Genomic DNA, 21,800 nt, shown 5'->3' on the forward strand with positions numbered 1-21,800 from the left:
TAGTGATTAAATGATCTCTTCAAAGTTCATTTCGGAATGTTAATTGGCCTAACTCAATTAAAGGTGAGATTCAGCCGATATATATTTTAAGCAAATAATTTTTACAATCTGTTGGAAAATATTTATTTTCGTATTAATATTCTGAAGAAGAGTAGTAGAAACATTAAATTTAAAATTTATTTTAAATAATAAAGTAAATTCAATCAAAATATTGTCACAATACGAGCATCGAATAACATCGATTTACTAATAAATTACATATATAGGATAGCATCGATATTTCGATGCCGTTGCATTATTTTAATCATTCCTCAGTGATAATAATGCAGGAAATATTTGGAGATTGATAACTCAAACGCATTTGATAAGCATGCATGCGAAATGTTCATTAAATTCGTTTGAGTTGCTCAAACTACGCGAGAGGAGAGAGCACTTCATCTCTCGTCGTACAAAAGCGAAAATAAAGGCGAACCGCATCGCGGTTATTCCATGCTCTCGGAACAGAATGCAGGCTGTGGGATGCACGGCGGTGCATCCGTGCAGATATGGAATGCCGCAGGGCGCAACGTCCGAGATATGCGGATGGAGATTTAAAGATTTCTTCTCTCTCTCTCTCTCTCTCTCTCTCTCTTTCTCTCTCTCTCTCCTCTCATGCACTCGATCTTTGAAATCACATTGAAATTCTTTACCGATATGAAGAACGAATGTCGAGAAGATGGAAAAGAAAAATTACGAAAGGAAATGAAATTCTTGTCCTTAATGCCAATCAGAATTGGAAACTAATCAGAGAATTATTAAACTAATAAATTGAATTTTTCTTTATACGTAGCTAACATTTTTAGTATTATATTTTCAAAAATGCAACTACAATTTTTCTCCATCTCTCGTGTATGACAATGTATACGCAATGTTTTAACATGTGTAACAGCATAAATGTGATGTAATAATTCATAGATTTTTCATAAAATTACTACTCCATTTATAAACAGGATGTTTTTGTATTACTAAGAGAGTTAAATTGATTGCAAGCAATCTGTGTTTATAACACATTTGACATGATTGATGTAGGTGGTTAGACAAGACAAGATGATTTATATTGGATCAGAGAGAGAGAGAGAGAGAGAGAGAGAGAGAGAGAGAGAGAGAGGGGGGGGGCTGGTAATTTCAACTTGAAGTATATAATTTAATCAATCCTATAAAAACATTGTTTCCGTATATGTATTCGTTATAATTAATAGATAGCTTATTTATTTTCAATTATATATAAATATGTAACTTTTCTCTAAAATCGAAAGAGGAAAATCAAAATAATTTGTTACTCATACATTTTGCTGAAATATCGGGATAACAGATTTATAATTCGTAATTATATATATTTCAAAATGTAACTTTTATATATCGAGAACATTGGTTAAAAATAATATAAAAATAATATAAATTTCTCGAAAATAACAATCTTGAAACAGGTAACTTTTCTAGAATTCCAAAGAAAATCCATGGAAATTAATTATAAACAAAACTGCGACAGTTTGGGAACATCCTCTATAACAGTTTGACTTTTCGATAACGAACAAAATAGCACACATTGATCCAATGTTCCACGTAATTCACGCGATGTTTCTCATGTTCCAGATATATCTTCCTAGCCATATACACGGGGGAAATGCTGGTAAAATCAATAGCGAAGGGATTTATACTGAACAAGTACACTTATCTACGGAATCCATGGAATTGGTTGGACTTCGTGGTGATTACCAGCGGATACGCGACTATCGGAATGGAAGTCGGGAATCTTGCCGGTCTCAGGACGTTCAGGGTGTTGAGAGCACTTAAGACTGTATCCATTATGCCAGGTAATGTAGTGAATCTAATCAGGAGGATATAATTTCTGACTTATGGTCTGATACGATCGTTGACCTTTACTTCAATTGGGAAAAGTGAACGAAGAGAATCTTTGACTCTTTTTTTTAAGAATTCTTAAGGAGATTAATCTCTTTAAGCTAAACAAAATTATTGTCTTATTTTAGATAGATATATCGTATCTTTATTTATTATATACAATTTATAAAATTAATTTACATAATTATGTATAAAAATAACAGGAACGAATAATTAGCTTTTCTTGGAATAAAATATGCATCGAATATTGTTGGGCGCATATCATTTATTACAAGCGACACATAATATTAGAACATCATTGCGCTATGTTAAATGCACACGGTTGATATATCAGCAGACACATATTAATCAACTGCAAAATAAACTGAACCGTTTCGTATTAATTCGAGCTTTAAATCAAACCCGCATTTACATACGTTTCGCTAAAATAAGCATAAATGATAGCTGTAGATAACTAAAAATCGTTCAATTTCGTGCAGTATATTATGATTTATCCTGTTAATCCACTCGCGTGACAGCAACTAAATGACAGTAGCAACGAAATTCATAATATTCAATATTGCAACGTAGCTTATTATGTAGATGTGTATATTTCTTTGGGCATTATAATTATTATCTTTATAAAATTACATTACATTTAGACCCTATGGCCCCTTGATTGAAATTATAATATTCGACAACAGATAAATCACACATCATGATATTTTGCGCATTTAACTGAACGTGACACACGTGGTTTCTTTTATCATTTGATTGCGTTAATATTTTCATGAAAATATTCATATCGATTTCGGATAGCGAATTGTTTGCGTTTGCGTTTATGTCGTTCATTTATTTCTTGCAATATTCAGACATATTTTAATTTCGCGGTTGCATCTACCGTGTGTAGAACACATTGTAAATTTGTAATGGTATTACGTCTAAAGAGAATCGCAAACCGCGCTATAAGCTTGCAAGCTTTCACGCTCGTCCCATTTGCAGCAACTATTAGAGACTTGTAATCCTCGATCAATCGCGTAATCCGTGATCAAGTAACAAGTTACAGCCACTGGTATGATGTATTTGACATGCACAAGGTGAAAAATGTTTTTCGGTGGACACCTTATGCATACGAAACGAGAATAAGGCACATGTATGTGAATATTTTGAATGGCTCGATTTTTATCTTTGATTTATTGACAGACAAACTTTGAATTTTTCGAGTGTCTCGGAGAGAAGGTTCATTTTTATTTTTACATCTCTTTCAGGATAATCTTGGAAGAATCAAAGAAGAGTTTGAAATTAAGACGAATTATTCGCAGCTTAAATCGAGCGAAACATTATTGTTTCGAAATAACAAAACAGGAAAATGCTAGAAAACGAGCTTAGTCAAATTAAAGAGATGAAAAGGTATAATGAGAAGTCACGAGTCGTAGAAATAAGTCTGTCGCTGACCGGATGAAATACAAAGCTGTTGAGATGGCGTGTTGAAAGCGGATTCAAGTTTCCACAGAAGAGGGAGGAGGTGACGCATAACATGGGTCGACTGTTTACGGGGGAGAACGACGAACTTTGACCAACTGACAAACTCGAATGTGTCGTCCTTCAGTGATTCTGAGAATAGTCGCGGATTATATCATCGAGATCATATCGCTCTGCTCTCTGTCGTACTTTACATTCGGTGAAAAGAACGGCGATTTATCTTAATGATTCGTTTTATATCGATTTCGAACGAAAATGTATCGCAAAAGTTCTACGAATATATACGATATCCGATTAGCATCGAACGCATAGGTTGACGATATACGTAAGGTTTTTTTTTTTCCGGTTATCGGTTTTTACTATCTATTCATCGCATGATTTATTGATTTGACTATGGAAAGCTTTTTTCTCTCTCACATATTTCAAAATATTAGAATTAAAAAAAAACAAAAAAAACAAGGAGATAAATAATTCTCTCTAAATATTTATTTTTAGAATTTAAAAATTATATTAAATAATATTCATTTCATGTTAAAAAATTTTTATCTTACTGATTTTTCTTAACTTTTCTATTTTATTTCCATGTACAACATAAAAAATTACGATTGAATTACTGCTTGAGAAAGGATTTAATATATACTTATATATAAAGTAAAATTTATAGACGATATATACATTTGCGTATTTGCATTATCATATAAATTTTTTATACAAGTTTTCAACTTTCTTCCTTATACATATGAAAAACTCTTTTATATATCTTCTTTTAAGTATTTTGATTTTATGAGAGCATAACTGATTATTCCGTGCAGATAGTTGTATTAATGCGAACTATCGAAGAATGTTTAATGAAAAATTTTTTTTTTTCTAATTTAATAAATCTTACGGATCTCTATTCGTTTAACGGTGTACGTTGCCAATAAAAAATAAGTCTGCGAGTTTTGCTTCGTGAAAACCGATGGCGTTTCCGACAACAATAGAAGCTACGAGGCAATACGCTTATACTCGCTCAAGGGAAAAAGTCTCTTAAAGACTGATGAATGCTCCGCTAACGATACATTGGGACTTGAATCGAAACCGATGAATGCTGCATTTCAGGCAGTAGGTCAATAGGAGAATTTTTTAAGCAAAATCTTAATACGAATCTTGGATTTTTTAAAAAATTTAATAACTCGATAGAAAATCACTTTTGTGGGAATTTTTAATTGTTAATATTTTATGCTGATTTAGGGCTGTTAAATAAAAGACAATCTTCTATTAATCAAATAGAAAACGTAAATTATAATCCATTTCGTATATTATTATGTGTTACAGGTCTAAAGACTATCATCAACGCACTGTTGCACAGCTTCAAGCAACTTGCCGAAGTAATGACACTGACGATTTTCTGTCTGATGGTTTTTGCACTGTTCGCTTTGCAGGTTTATATGGGGGAACTTAGAAATAAATGCGTAAAGCAACAAGAGCCGAATACCACGCAAATTGATTGGATCGAGTAAGTTATTTTCATTTACCAATTAATTACGAATTTATTTTAGTCTAAGAATATATATATATATGTGTGTGTGTGTGTGTGTGCGTGTATTTTAAAATCTTGGAAATGATTTTTAATTTGTTCTTTCTCTATGTTAAGGAATATATAATGCAATAATTTATCTCGTATTATTTCGTGCTATTAATGCTTGAAAGTGTGATTTTGATATAAAAATAATGTCTAAATAAAAAAAAAAAAAAAAAAAATTCGTTTATATCTTCAGGCTTTATAAAGGATATTCTATAAAAGAGTTGATTTAATTTTTGTTTGTATCATATTGGCCAGCAGTTGAAGTGAAGAACATTGATTTGATAAATTGATTGCCTGTTCCCATAAAACACCCTGATAGAGAAAGGCGACGGAAATGTGTGTTAGTTGTCTTGTTTTAAATCTCCGGAGATCGCGGGCTTTGCAAGAACGCTAACGGAATTTTCGTGTCGCCAACAGGTGGACTTGGAACTCATCCAATTGGGCGTTCAACGAGGATGAGGAGCCAATCATCTGCGGCAATGTAACTGGCGCCAGGTTAATGTTTCTCTATTTATCCAACGTTCGGTCTCACTTTAAATAAGTTAATTTGAGACGCGAGAGGCTGGTTATCGTCTCCGGACAATAAATGGTTAACATCTCCAGACAAGTGTGGTCGATTTCGCCCTTGCGAGACTGCGGAAAAAGGGCGAGAAAAATTGAGTATTTGCGCGATACTCTCTTGAGTCGATGTATCTATCCTGCAGCGAAATTTGCGAAACTTTTCAATGTCACGTCCGGTTTTCGATATTCGAGAAATCTATGGTTCCCCGACGAAAATTTTCTCCCGCGCTAAAAATTTATTTCAAGTAGAATATCTGTGAATCGAGCTAACTTTAATTTAAACTTTAAGAATTTTGAATTCTTTTTAGAAAGAAAATAAATGTATAAAAGTAGAACGAGAACGTAGAAAGAAAACAACGTGAGAATTACAAAACTTTGATTCATATCTTTCAATCTAAAATCTTAAAGAAAAAAAAAAAAAATTATAATTCCTTAATATTTTTCTAACAAAAATCTTTTTTTTATTACTAAACTTTGTAGCAAAAACTTGTAGTAATACTTTCTTGTGTGCTAAGCTGAAACGTACGTAAATCATCTATTAAGTGTCGACAATTACGTAGAATCTTCTATAAACTGTTACGTATAATTGCCAACGATTTGTGTTATTAATCACGTGTCATATTTGCCAGTTAATCGCATGGACATATCTCCATTATGGTATCCGATTATACTTGATTGCTCTCGCAGTATCGCACGCTTGTCCGAAGTTTATCTCATACATTTTGACGAAGCGTACAAGCGTGCTCTTCCATATTTATCGATTTGTGGCAGCATCCATTCCCTAAATGATTACGCCGGCCGCACGTACGCGCGACGGAATTCCTTCTCGTATAAATAAGTTTGCAAAAGCTTTACTACTTTACGTGGTACTCGAACTTTACGGCGTACTTTTGGTGCGCTATGTTCTGCGGGAGAGAAAGTAGGCTTTTTATTGGATCGATATGTCCGAAGCTGAAGGTTTCTTTGCGACGCGAAACATTCTTGTAAAAAACTTAATCGAACAAAGCGTATAGAGATACCACCTTTGACAATCTCATTTTGTGAATATTATATTTAGCAGACTTTGTAAAAAAAAAAATTATTCTGAAATATCACTTCTCTTTACTTTTATATATAACGCAAGCAATTGGATATCTCATTTGACACTTTAAATTTATATTTTGTTTAGCAACATGAAAATATGTCTTTTTCACGATAAGAGAATGAATAAATAATATAATATCGAGAATGATATATTTTTTCTTCAGCTGAGAAATTTTGAAGAATACAAAAATGCAAAATAAAAGTTTTAATTATTTTCATTCAGCGAGCGCAGAATAGTCGATAGTCACACAGGCTATAATGTGGAAAAGCTTGACGTAGTAAAAGCCGCGGCAAAGTAATATTTCCGCACTTGATAATGATACTGCAGACAGACTTGAAACGGCTATCACAGATATTGCGGTGTCGGCGATGTAGGTCTTACCTATTTTCCAGGCACTGTAACGAAAGCTACACTTGTCTCTGCGTTGGCCCTAATCCAAACCACGGTTACACCAACTTCGATAATTTCCTGTGGTCAATGCTCACCACCTTTCAGCTGATTACCTTGGATTATTGGGAAGATGTCTACAACAAGGTCGTTATTTCAAAAGTTTCTCAAGCCTTTGTTTATGCATGCGAATATAGATACATGTAGACTATAGTAAATTCGATTTTTATTATACTTTTAGATTTTCTTAATTCGTTTTTGCGAGAAAGCTATCAAATATTTTTAAAAAAAATTTTTCATGTCTCTTTTTTTTTTTCTGGATTAACAACTGCATTTAGAAAATTAAAACAAGAGTGAATTTTTAATAAAAACAATATTAAATTTCGTGAAAACAAAATTGAAATTTAAAACCTTTACATTTTTTTAAATAAATTCTCTAAAAAAATATCAATATAAATGAATTATCTGGAAAAATAATCATATTATATTTGTTATATTTTACACGACTATGAATGCGTTGTTGGGATGATAAATAACGTGTTTTGTGGCACAGGTGTTGTCGGCGTGCGGACCTATTAGCGTCTCGTTCTTTACGGTGGTCGTATTCTTTGGATCATTTTATCTGCTAAACTTAATGCTGGCCGTCGTGGCGTTGAGTTATGAAGAGGAAGCAGAGATTACAAACGAGGTATGCACTTTACTTCAAATCTTGATGAATACACACATCTTACTTTAAAGCTGTAAGTTAAACGACACATTACTTGAAAAAATATATAAAATGTCTTATTTTTATGATAATCATAATCAATAATTTAAAATAATTATAGAAAATTACGAGATTTAATTTGTTGATTGTATTTTATATGTTTCCAACTTTATCGGTTTTTTTTTTTTCTTTTTTTTTTTCCGTACGATGATAGGAACGAAGAAAAGACTTAACGGACCATCGTGAGGACTCTACGTTTAGTTTCGACCCGTCGAAGATCAACATTAAGACTTTAACGAAAGATAAACAGAAGAGGATAGACGCCCGTAAAGGCGTGCTGCTCAGCAGTTACACGAGAAAGAAGACACGTAGAAGAAAACGTGGAAGGAGCAGCGTCGGTCAGGAGAAAAACGGTGGTGCTCGCAGCAGGTTTCTATATTTACGATCGACTTTTTTCTGTAGTTTGATTTGTCACGTCCATCATTGCGAAATATACACCGCGAGTTACACGATTACGGGTCACGAATAAAGTGAAGTTTTTTTTATCGTTTTTTAACCGAGAGAACGCTTTTGTTGACAATGTGACATAGACATATTTTCAGTGCTTACTTGTGCTGGAAATTACAGCATTAATTTTTCTCTCTTTCTAAGAAAAACGTGATAGTTATATTACGTGATAATTATACAAAGTAAATGTTATTTAAAAGTTATATGCAAACTTGAAAGAAAAAGTATAATTTTTTGTATCTCTAAAGCCTTGTGTAAATGAGAAAGTTGAGGAGTATGGCTTTTGCATGGTATGTAAATTTGTCTTGTTTTTATTTTTTTAAAATAGTGAAATTAGAATATTTTTTTTTTTTTTTTTATATACACGTACGTAGAGTGTCTAGAAATAAAAAGTAGGAGATGTGCAGCGAACTAATCTTAATTCTGTCAGCATCTTCGCGCTAAAAGTATCGGTGCTTTTATGCGTTTACTCCATACACAGAGAAGTTATTTCTATCCTCGTACATGTAGCTCGTTACAAAGTCGTTAAACTGTAGGGAGTTTGTTTCAAAAAGATAGAAAGAGAAACGTCATAAACACCTTCATTTTCAAGAAACTATAATAAAAGCGAGGAAAGGAAACGAGTTTGCCTTGCAATCTTAGAACGGTAAGCGGTATCATATGGAAAGCACATTTCGACGAACTTTATACAATATTAAACTTATCATTATTTATTTACTGGTTTTTTTTTTTTTTTTTTTTTTTTTACTAACTTTCACGCCTTTTTTGGCTAAACAAAATTTTATGAAATGTCAATTTTCTAATTATTTAATTATGTCGAAGCATAATAATTTGAACAGTTTTATTAAATTTAATTGTATTGGAAAACGAGTTATAAAGAACCAAGCTTTATCATCTATTTGCGTTTGTGAATATTAATCCGCCGATATTATTTCATTTAAAATTGTTGATTTAAATTATTCGTACTTTAGTATTTTTGTTGATAGAAACTAAACTTGAAATTGATTGAAAGAAACTAAAATAAAAAACTAGAACTTGGATGATCTAGAATTTAAATGAAAAAAATAGTAAATAGTGTATTTCAACACATTTTACTCGGGCATTTAGTTTTTTAATAATTTTATTCTAATATCATGAAAGAAAATGATCATAAAAGAATCAAGATAAGATAAATTATTATTATCATAAAAGAATCAAGACAAGATAAATTATTATTAGATTCATATAAGAAATTGTTTGTGACATAAATAATGCAAAACTATGAATAATGCAATCTTTTTTTAACCTACAGCTGTTATTTTATATAATATTTTATATAATTTTAAATACTTTATATAATTAATCTCATAATACAAAATTTACCTTGTTTAACTTCTTTCCTTTATCCTTTACCGCACATCTCTTGTAATCTTTTAATGTATATCAATAAAAATTAATGGCAGTAAATTTTATACTTTTCTTGAACAAGCTGTATACATGTATAGTTTTGGTAATGTCTTCTATGAGCTAAAATGACCCGACGTATATATAGACAGTGACTAATATTCCCATGATTAATATCGTTCATTACTAGATGCATCGATTTCGCTACTTGAACTTGGCTGTACCTCCAGGCGATCCGAGATTAATTAGTTTAATGTTCCGAATAATCGTTGATTTGTGCAGCAAAATATGAGTTTTTTAAAAATTGGAATCTACTGGATATCATACTTTATCAGTTCGAAACTTACACATTCTTTTTATAAATATATGGAAACTTAAAGTATTAATTTTTTTTATACATATATATATATATGGGAAATATGTAAAGATTAAGAAAATAATAATTTCGGTTTAAATAATATTTTTTCTAGATTGTATACGTATTTGCGTAACAAGTCAATCAAGTTCATTTTCATAAAATTTCAATTTTTTTCGTCTAGACTTCGCGGCTCTGTGGGATTGCACGTTCTCTCTCGACGACGAACTGCTGAATTCATCCTGAAGTATGACGGGAACATTGCAGGTCCGTGACACCCAGCCCGAGTCCGAGTCCCAGGCACTCCAATGTACGACCCTGCCATTTGCCACTCCAGAACATCAGTCCTAGACCGCCGGAACCCAATACGGTCCATCGGTTGGCGCCGAACCGGGGCATGCTGCACTCCAGACAGGCCAGCAACAACAGTAATCAGCAGTCGTCGCTGGACGACTCGGGGGTGGTGGACGATCACGATGGCGACGACGTCACATCGGCCGAGGAGCAGCACGAGAAACGTGAGTCGCGGGAACATCGCGCCGAGAGATCGCAGGAGAAATCCCCGAGGGAGCAGGGTAGAGCTCAGCTAGCCCAACCGCAACCACGTCCGAACTGCCCGCCAGCGCCGGTTACCGTGTCGGTAAGGACCGGTAACCGAGAGATTCGGGTGCTCAAGTGCAACGGGGTCAAAACCAAGAAACATATGTACGCGTTGTCGCCAGAGTACGCGCTGTCACACATTGTAGTTTTAGGTGGGTGGAAGCTAACGACGTATTGATTGTAATTATTTATTGAGAAACAATACGTGTTTGTGTAATTGAATTAACAGAGGCTGAAATTATTTTCTTTTAATGGAAATACTGTGAAAGAAACAGCTTATTGATCTTATTTGTTTAGTATTGTATAAAATTATAATTTTAATAATTAAAATTCTTGATTTTATCATTTTGACCAACTATACTTATTTAAAATCGTATGAAATTTGCTTTGTTAGAATTATACAATTTGTAGTTTAATTAATTAAAATGTTGAATAATTTAAGCTTGCAATATGCAATACGTAATATAGGCCACATACTGCATTATTCACTGAAATAATGTTGGCTGTAACCTGATTATTAAAATTTTCAAACATATTCCGCAAAAGAAAGAGAAAATTATAGTTTTTAACTATTATAATATTTTTCAATCAAATTTGGAATATCCAAATTTTTTTTATTGTACTTTGCAAACGAATTAACATTGATATGCGATACATGTTCACAGATGATCTTCCAGATAGAAACTGCGATAAATGTATTCAATGCTGCGTAGATTACGAAGGATGGTTACGATTTCAAAACTGCCTGTATAAGGTAAATTACCGATATTTGCTATTCTTAAGATCTCAAACAGATCTTTTATTCCAAGAAAATTTGCATTTGTTGTGATTAATTCTAATAAAATGCTTGCGAAACAGATTTAAGTAAAAGATATTGAACTAGTTCTACGTTTCCATTAAATGATTTTTTATCCCACGTAATCGTATTAGAATTCACTTTTATCACATTAAAATTTAGAGAGAAACACATAATAGTGATCTCCCTTTCATCTTCTTTAACTTTAATTACAAAAAGAAAAAATCACGAATTTAAAGAGCATCTTCTCGTGACTATATGTATATATGGCTGCATTAAAATGAATTATGTCAAGGTGGTGAGAGATCCCTTGTTCGAGCTAATGATCACACTCTGCATCGTCCTAAACACCGGTTTCCTAGCGATGGAGCATCATGGTATGAGCGAATCGATACGGCAGGCGCTCAACATCGGCAACAAAGTGTTCACCAGCATCTTCACATTTGAATGCTTCCTGAAACTTCTGGCGTTAAGCAAGGACTTCTTCAACAACGGCTGGAACAATTTCGATTTGATCATCGTCTCCGCGTCGCTTATCGATTTAACGTTTGAATTAGTGGATGGTTTATCAGTGATACGTGGTCTCAGGCTGCTACGCGTTTTAAAGCTCGCGCAGTCTTGGACAACCATGAAGGTTCTCCTCAGTATCATCATTTCAACGATCGGCGCGCTCGGTAATCTGACCTTTGTGTTAGTGATTGTGATCTACATATTCGCTGTGATCGGCATGCAGTTGTTTAGTAAAGACTACACCCTGGACAAGTTCTACCCGGATCCAGTGCCACGCTGGAACTTTAACGATTTCTTCCATTCGTTCATGATGATATTCCGCATTCTCTGCGGTGAATGGATCGAGCCACTATGGGATTGTATGCGCGCGGAAAGGGACGATGGGCCTGGCACGTGCTTCGCCATTTTCCTGCCGGCTCTGGTGATGGGCAATTTCATGGTCCTCAACCTCTTCTTGGCGTTGCTGCTCAACAGCTTTAATTCCGAAGAGCTGAAACAAAAAAAGGAGGAGGTTGGTGAAGAGTCAAAGCTCGCGCGATCGTTTGATCGTATACGATCGATTGTACGCAAGCAGAAGCACCGCAAGGAGAATTCCGAGAACGAGAAGAACATTCGGCTGGAGCAGATCGTGCGTGAAGTGATGGACAAGTCGGACAAGGAGAAATACGCGATCCAAGAGACCGTGCTGAGCCTTCCCAAAGACAATATTTACAATAGATCATATCAGGAGAGTCTCAATCAGCCGGTTTTCACGTACGATCCGATCTATCGTCAGGCCACTCTCACCACTTACAGTCAGAGCAGCCAGGAGACAGTTAAGGAGAACAAAAAGTTGACCGAGAAGGGCAATAGTAACGAGACTAATCCCGAGGAGAGTATAGAGTTGGAGGTACTTAAAAATACTAATAAAATGGATGAAGAGGCGGCCATGCTGCCAGAAGAAAAGCCACCTACACGAAACGATGGTAAAGAGAAACGTCCTTGGCACGCCCTCGTGAGTTACGTGGACGAACTTACAGTTGGAGGTAGAAGAGATAGTAAAGGAAGATACATCGACGGAATGGGCTCGTTCCCAGGGTTCGGCAGGAATAAGGAACGCAGGGAGCCGCTCGATTGCTTTCCTCAGCACTTTTATCAAAAGTAACAAATATTTCTCTAATGTTTTCTTTATTCATATTGACTTAATTAATTTTTTTTAATAAAACGTATCAATTATTTATGATAAACTTGAGAAAATCACGCCGAGTGATTCTTACTTTAATATCTACAAAGACATGAATCTAGAATTTCTAACTAATAACTAATTCGCTAATTTGTTTGTATGCGATTTTTTAAAAATGTTTCAATTACAATTAGATAATATATACGTACGATTGTGTTTAGGTGTAGCTGTATTAATCGTTGCCTTGCCACGGATATCGGCAAGAAATGGATAAGGGTTCGTACGGCCGTTCTGTCAGTGGTGGATACGCCCGCTTTCGAATGGATGATACTAGTTTTAATTTTCGCATCTTCCATAACGCTGTGCTTCGAGGATATCTATTTGGATGACAATCCTTTTTTAAAGCAGATTCTCTACTGGACCAATCTTGGCTTCTGCGCACTTTTCAGCATCGAGATGCTCTTGAAATGGCTAGCTCTAGGCTTCTGTAAATACTTCACTAGTTTCTGGACAATCCTGGATTTTATAATCGTTTTCGTAAGTACGAATCAGAATCCTTGCGCTCGATATCCAAATAAAGTGCAAAAGCGCTGCGTGCAAACGCGTTTTCATAATTGTAGCATGAGTTGTATTTGTCAGTTTTCTTGCTTGTCTTCCATCAGGCATTCCATCGTATTTGCATTCGAAGTGAGCCACCTAACTTTGTTGAATAAACAGCTTTTACAATTTTAATTGCTAACGAGAAGTGTTTATTATACATATATGTATATGCCATTGAATAACGCGTAGAATAATTAATGTAAGATATCTTTTTCAAAGGGTTACAACGATTATTAAAAGTTTTATCAAAGTTTTCTTTAATTTAGTTCCTTGACAACTTTCGCTTGCAATAAAAATTGTAATAATTATTTTATGTCGTAAATTAATATGGTTCACCCTGTATATATGATAAGATGAACATAACTGAGAGCATACATTGAACGAAATAATTGTTCGAACATTGTTTCCGTCTTTCTTGTCTTTACATCTTTTATGTGTGGCCTCGTGGATCCAGGTACGTTGAAAGTTAATGTCAGTTTTCGTTTGTACTGTATCGATTAAAAATATGATATTCGCGTAAATGCATGTTTCATAATACATTGTTTTTAATCGTATACAGATAGTAGCTGGGTTAGTAAGTTATTAATTCAAGTCGCTCATGAATGAAAGGGATATCTTGGTAATATTGATAAAAAAAAAAAATATCGTGCTAAAAACGATATTTTCTGGTTTTCCTTTTTATAATTTAAAATGTAAAATTTTAATACATATTTCTTTTAATATTTAACACGATACTTTATAAAGCAAGTATATAATTGATTTCTATTATTTAAAAGTTGAATTAAAAATATTCATTGTCGTTTTAATATGCCAGAAGATATATTGAAATTATTTGCATGTATATGTCTTCATAAATGGATAAAATAAACACCCTATTTTTTCATGCATATATAGTATCAATTTTGCTTAATCAATGTAGCTTGCAAATCGATTTTTTATACAGCTTATTGTTTATAATTCTTTGCATAAAATTTCCACTACTTAATTACATGTTTACATATAATCTAGTTATATATAATATATATATATATATATATATATATTAATATATTTATTTAATTATATATAATTATAATTATATATATATATATATACACAAAAGTTTATTAATAAATAAAATAAAGATCGAATATGTATACACAAAAAAATTAATTTTAAATTTTTGTACATACATATGCTTTTACACATGATCGATAGACTTTTTATCGTTATATTTATAGCGATTATTAGATTCTATTATTATTTAGAAATACAAAATATTTCTACTCTTGCTCTTTGTCAGTTTTGTAAAGTAAATTGTTATGAAAATTACTTCTCACGCACAAATATAAATACCTATATTAAAATTTAATTTATTTTCCGAAATAATTTTGTTCTGTTAGCCTTAATTTTAAGTTGGAAAAAAAATCGAAATACTTTTCTTTGCATGAATCTCTCTACAGGAATCAAATGACCAATATAGAGATTAAATTGTACCTTTTTCTGAACAGGTATCCATGTTTAGTCTTTTGATAGAAGAAAATGAGAACCTCAAAGTATTACGATCGCTGAGAACACTACGCGCCCTGAGACCGTTGCGGGCGATCTCGAGATGGCAAGGCATGAGGGTAAATATCGAGAACAGGCTAAAAAACTCGTTTGAAGTCACGTACGACACATAATACACGAATTGCACTTGCGTGTATCACTGAGAAGATCTTTTCTTCCCGACTCGCAGATCGTAGTGAACGCGTTGATGTATGCAATACCCAGTATATTCAACGTGCTCCTCGTCTGTCTCGTGTTCTGGCTTATATTCTCGATAATGGGCGTTCAATTCTTTGGTGGCAAGTTTTTCAAATGCGTCGACGAATACGGGGAAATGCTGGACACCTCGGTAAATGAATCGATTAGTCTGATCTGAATATCGATAAAAAGAACGATATAAAGAGACAGTACAATAAAGTTATCTTTTCTTTTTATTTATATTTATATATAATTTAGTATTAATGATTTAGTATTAATAAGAAATTTCTTATACAAGCGACAATTTAATGTTAATTTTAAAACTGACAATTGCATGATTATTGACGATACAATCATTTCGTTTCTAGATAGTGAATACCAAGGAGGAGTGTTTCAGCAAAAACTATTCTTGGGAGAACAGCAAGATCACTTTCGATCACGTTGGCATCGCTTACCTGGCTTTGTTTCAAGTAGCGACTTTCGAGGGATGGATGGAAGTGATGGAGGACGCCGTAGACGCGAGAGGAGTGGATTTGCAACCGCAACGAGAGGCGAATCTATATGCCTATCTCTACTTCGTCATATTCATCGTCTGTGGTTCATTCTTCACGCTCAATCTTTTTATTGGAGTGATCATAGATAATTTTAACATGCTGAAGAAAAAGGTGAGCGCTAACTGTCACAGTTCAGTGAAAATTTAATCCCTAAAATATTGATTTACTTTTTATTAGGTGGGGGGGGGGGGCAATATTTGGTATTTCGATATAAAACAAAAATTATTTATAATTATGAAAATTTTGATATAAAACAAAAGAGCATTTATGAGTAGACAGTTATAATCCAAAAAAATGCAATTATATGTAAAAATGATTCAACAATTTAAAAAACATTATTTTTATTGAGAATTAATTTTCTTAAACGTAAAAGCATTTAAGTATAATTTTAAATAATGATTACAAGCTTTTTTTTCACATGTACTGAGATGTTCATGAAACTCACGTGATTCAGCTGTGAAATAATAAAACGACAATTTTTCTTTCAGTACGAAGGTGGGGTGTTAGAAATGTTTTTGACCGAGAGTCAAAAACACTACTACACTGCCATGAAAAAACTTGGCCGTAAAAAGCCGCAAAAAGTTATAAAACGTCCAATGAACCAATTCCTCGCAATGTTCTACGACCTGTCCAATTCTCGCAGGTAATTATATGTTGCTTTGTGGCCAAAAAAAAAAAGCACATTAGCACTTTGTGTCAAGAATTGTGTTGCTTATAATTATTTTTTTTTGTGATTATCCTACAAATTGATGTAATTTATAACACTTTGGCACTACCAACTTTAGTCTTTATCGTAATCGCAACATTTAAATATTAAAACTACTTTTTTTTAATACGAAACTAATTTTTTTATACAAAACACATAATTTCCATAATTCAATTATTTTAAGCAAAAAATAGTTTTTTCTTTTCTTTTTTCTTTTACATTTTTTATAATATTTAATATTTTTCTACAAAATTTTCTTTATGAAATTTTCTTTTTATTATCATCATAATGTGTTATAATAAATTATTTTTTTTTGTTAACAAAAAATGTTATCCGTATCGATAATAAAAATTAATTTGTAAAATTATATTATATTATCTCGATGTGAAGTCTAACAATTTTATGTGATATTGTTTTTTCCCTTTTGTGTCAAATTAAATTTCTTTATTGCATATCAAGCTTAATTCGAATTGAAACATTTATTTGGTGCCAAAGTGTTAATCTGGCTTTTTTGTCGTAACACAATATCAAATTCTGTATATGTGTATTATTCATTTATTGTTAAATGGAACACATAATGAATGCGTAGAAATGGTGCGGTCAAAGTGACGTAAACGGTATCATGCGACGAATTCGATGTGGAGCACTTGTTCAATTGCAATGTACGCGCGAGCCACGCGGCAGATGCATATTTTCTTATACAAATCACAGACATCTTACGCTAAATCACTAACAGTATAACCGCAAACTCAATCAACGAACGCAGAGTGGCGTATACATTTAATATACGATATGTTCTAGATACCATATTCTTTTTTTTGTAGATTCTTTGGAATTTCAAGATTAATTTGTGTAAAAATCGCTAGATTTGCAATCCTCTGTATCTCATTGCTTTTAATTAATATACATTTTATTTGATACATTTTTCATTATTGCTTTATTATTGACGTTTGCTGATTTGAAAAGGTAATAAATTTTTTTTTTTTTTTACATGGTAATATACGTGGATGTAACGGTGTAGCACAGATGTCTGTGTCACAAATTGTTGTTAACAAGGTAGTTAAAAGCTACACGACTGCACCTCCTCATTGTTCACGCCGTTGCGCTTGGATACGTGCTTCACAGGATTTACGTCGCAATGTTCTTTGCTAAGATTTTCGATCAGACTCGTATAGGTAGGTTCTAAGAGCTCGCAGATTGCTCAAGTTACGATGTTATTATTCATTGGCGGTCACAGTGCATAATTAAAAATGAAAAGGTGGAAAGGAGACATCGTGAATTTTAGTACCAACTCTTTGATTATATTGGGAGCTATAAAACTATTATTATTTTCGACTCCGATTCTCCACTCGTCAATAATAAGAAGATAATTTGAATCAAAGAAAAGGTAAGAAGTAATATACTTTTACATATTTTATTTCCAAGCATACATTATTTTGTTTCGTTCCATGTAATTTAAAAATCAAAATTGCTATATATATATATTGCACAATTTTTTTATTAGCTGTAAAACTTAAATAATGTCAATTTAAATTTAAAAAAATGTTGTACTAGAATTATATCGTGTTAAAATGAATTTAAGATCAATGAAAATTAATGCATAATATAATATTAGAAAAATAAAAGAGAGATTTTATATTTCTAGCTGGGTTGCTTCTCTTCATTCTCATTTGCCAGATTTAACGCTGCGAGATTCACACAATGTTAGATAGTTTACATAAATTTTCTCGGATTTTCTACATACGTGGAATATTCATTTTTTGTGCAACAACACTTTTCTTCCCCGCGTAAGCATTGCAATATGTATACAAATCACTATGACACAATGCGTGAATCTTCTTTTCAGCGATTCCGACAAGAGGCAAGAGACCGCGGAAGATAAATGTTGTGATTTGGCATTCTGTTACTCGAAGTAATGGAAAATCGATACCCGAAGGACATTTACGCTCGCCGTCACTAAATTGTAGATTCATTGTCGGTATATAGTGAGATACAACGGTACATAATAGACGAGCTGCATCTGAAAGCTTACGCAAACATCATGACTTTATAATTCTGTTCACTGGTTATCATAGAGAACTCTCTTCCTCTGTTTTCTCATAAATAAAATCCACGCAAATGTGAAATTAACCGCACAATGGGGAAATGTATGCTAAAATTATTACAGTGGTCTCGATGCGTGAGTTACGACTGGGAAAGTTTCATTCTTTTTTTTTTTTTTTTTTTCTTTTTTTAAATTTCTTTAGCTTATGCAAAACAAACACAATTATGTGTTCATAATCATAATGCATATTTTTGTAAACCGTTGCAGAGAGACTATTGGATTATTTACATCGTAATACTTTTTTCCCCATCAGTATACTATATGTTTTGTTTTAATTATTAGCAAAAAATGAACGAGAATTAAATATAAAGTTTGCCCCGTGGCAGACACTATTTACGCCATTTTTACCGCACGAATGTTAGACGTGCATGCATCATGTGTTGTTAGCGTCGTAAGAAGACTAAGAATTAATCGCTGATGAATCGAGATTTCGGTGAATTTATTGGAAAAGAATGCGACGTGATGATGAGATCTAACTTTCGTTCTTTTCAGATTCGAAATAGCTATCTTTGTTTTGATATTTCTCAACATGCTGACGATGGGAATCGAGCATTATAACCAGCCGCATCCCATTTTTTTCGTCCTCGAAGTGTCGAACGCGTTTTTCACGACCGTCTTCGGTTTGGAGGCGATCGTCAAGATAGTAGGTCTACGATATCATTACTTCACGGTGCCGTGGAATCTGTTCGACTTCCTACTGGTGTTGGCGTCTATCCTGGGTATATTGATGGAGGACATCATGATAGACTTCCCTGTGTCCCCGACGCTCTTGCGAGTCGTGAGGGTGTTCAGAATCGGCAGAATCTTGAGGCTCATCAAGGCCGCGAAAGGTATTCGCAAGCTGCTCTTCGCCCTTGTCGTCAGTCTTCCAGCGCTCTTCAACATTGGGGCTCTGCTGGCCCTGATCACGTTCATCTACGCCATCATTGGCATGTCCGTTTTTGGACATGTTAGGAAACAGGGCGCATTGGACGATATGGTGAGTACAGGATGCGCGAATAATTGTATTGTGTAGATTACTATTACTATCATTCATAGACTAAATTTATTATTATATTATATTAAGTAGCTGGCATGTTGGCACAATTTTTATTAACGTTATATGTTTCAATTAAAATTACATTTTCGTGCATTTTAATATATTAAATAAAAGAGTGAGATTTATTCAATTTATATATTATACAAAGATAAAAAAAATGTAAAAATAAAATGGAAAATATTTTTTTTAATTGTCTTGCTGTATGGATACAATCTTTTAAAATTATTTTGTCTCTTAGGTGAACTTTGAAACCTTTGGTAGAAGTATGCAGCTGCTGTTCCGCTTGATGACTTCGGCTGGGTGGAATGACGTATTGGAATCGTTGATGGTGCAACCACCCGAATGCGATCCCACCCCAAACAGTCGACAAATGAACGGAGATTGCGGATACCCTTTGCTAGCGATCACGTACTTCACATCATTTATTATCATTAGCTACATGATAGTCATTAATATGTACATTGCCATCATATTAGAAAACTTTAATCAAGCTCATCAAGAGGAGGAGATTGGTATCGTCGAGGATGACTTAGAGATGTTCTACATTCGATGGTCGAAGTAAGACTTTTTTTCCGTCATTTTTGTTCTTAGAATGTTTTCATATTATATACACAAGAGTTTTTTTTACGCTAAATTACTATGTCGTGTATTTTCAAAAATATTAATAACAGCTAATTTAAAAGATTTAATAAATCAATCAAGAACTTACGAGAACTTTCTTTTGTTCTCTTAAATCTTCAACACAATCCTAAAATTTGTTTACACATTGATAACATTGTTTAACGATAATTATTTTTAGAGGCTCTTTAGAAAATGAGATAATAATTCTAATAACAAATAAGAAAACCACAATTATATCATGATTTTGAATTAAAATTTTTATTTTTTCAGGTACGATCCACATGCAACTCAATTTATCAGCTTCTCGCAGCTGAGTGATTTTATAGCGAGCCTAGACCCGCCGCTGGGGATATCAAAGCCCAACGTCGTCGCGTTGGTCAGCTTTAATCTTCCCATCGCAAAAGGTCACAAGATTCATTGTCTGGACATCCTGCACGCGCTCGTCAAGCACGTTCTCGGGCACGTCGAGGAATCGGACGACTTCAGGAAGCTACAGGAACAGATGGACGTTAAGTTCAAAAAACAGTTTCCAACCAGGAAAGAATTAGAGATAGTGTCTTCCACGAGAATCTGGAAGCGACAAGACAAAGCTGCCAGGTTGATTCAACGTAGCATAAGGGAGTTCATTGCGTGAGTATAAACAGTTGTTTTTACTCGAAAAAAATGACATTTCTCATAGAAATGGATACTTTATCAGATATTAAGAGAATTGGATCTATATTGGAGAATTTAAAGTAGCAATTACAATCAGTAATATTGATAAATAACAATACACAGTAATACAAGAAAACGATATGTTTGTAGGTTGAGAAAAGAGCGCGAGAGAATCGCCCAAGAGGTGGACTCGCAAACGCAAACTTCAAGTCCAGGTGGAGTGGATGGTAGGGGCGGAAGTGGATGGAGCGGTAAGCTATCGGCTCTGCTACACGTGCACCGAGGTAGCCGGGCTAGTAGTCGCAAGTCCTCCAGGGCCAGCGACGCCAGCGACCTCAGCGAACTCGGCACCGCTTCGGCGTGGCTGTTCCCAAATCTTCCTCTGCTGTTGCTCTCCGGCGCCACCGGAACCCACGAGGACCTGCAACCTCCGGCACTGACTGTGTCCCGTCCTTCACCCACTACCGAACAACCTTCCGCCGCTTCCAGCTCCGGCTCGGACTCCCATGTCACTGTCAGGTATAGATTTCTTTATTATTGGCGCGTCTCGTAATAGTGATGAGATTATCTTTCAAATTATTTTGAGGAGACCATCAATCAGGATCAATTATATAACGGAATTGTCTTATTGTTAGATGAAATTTGACAGTATATATGTATTATTCGTGAAATTACTTTATTCTGGCTTATTTTTCGAGTTTATGATTAATTGATTGATTGATTGATTGATCAATGGATACGAATTTATTCGGTTATATTTATTTCACCTTTTGCATATTACTTTAATTAAATTAATTAATGTTAATCAATTTATTTACGCTT

General features: G+C 33.8%; 1 protein-coding gene across 8 annotated transcripts in view; it reads left to right on the plus strand.

Moving 5' to 3' along the window:
* Window positions 1–21,800, plus strand: part of LOC140673223 (sodium channel protein 60E) — a 73,702-nt gene that overhangs the window by 41,574 nt on the left and 10,328 nt on the right. For 2 of the 8 annotated variants that reach the window (XM_072906012.1, XM_072906013.1), the window contains exons 3-20: window positions 1,633–1,853; window positions 4,675–4,855; window positions 5,342–5,419; window positions 6,962–7,103; window positions 7,510–7,644; window positions 7,877–8,091; window positions 10,175–10,659; window positions 11,173–11,261; window positions 11,599–12,953; window positions 13,197–13,512; window positions 15,066–15,182; window positions 15,293–15,451; window positions 15,669–15,965; window positions 16,343–16,497; window positions 19,157–19,643; window positions 19,942–20,261; window positions 20,595–20,954; window positions 21,129–21,497. In XM_072906012.1, coding sequence (XP_072762113.1) covers window positions 1,633–1,853; window positions 4,675–4,855; window positions 5,342–5,419; window positions 6,962–7,103; window positions 7,510–7,644; window positions 7,877–8,091; window positions 10,175–10,659; window positions 11,173–11,261; window positions 11,599–12,953; window positions 13,197–13,512; window positions 15,066–15,182; window positions 15,293–15,451; window positions 15,669–15,965; window positions 16,343–16,497; window positions 19,157–19,643; window positions 19,942–20,261; window positions 20,595–20,954; window positions 21,129–21,497 — 5,481 coding nt within the window. The other 6 variants (XM_072906014.1, XR_012048022.1, XR_012048021.1 and 3 more) reach the window with 6 other exon arrangements.

The sequence above is a fragment of the Anoplolepis gracilipes genome, chromosome 14 (genome assembly GCF_047496725.1).
Source record: "Anoplolepis gracilipes chromosome 14, ASM4749672v1, whole genome shotgun sequence".
Classification (NCBI taxonomy): Eukaryota; Metazoa; Arthropoda; class Insecta; order Hymenoptera; family Formicidae; genus Anoplolepis; species Anoplolepis gracilipes.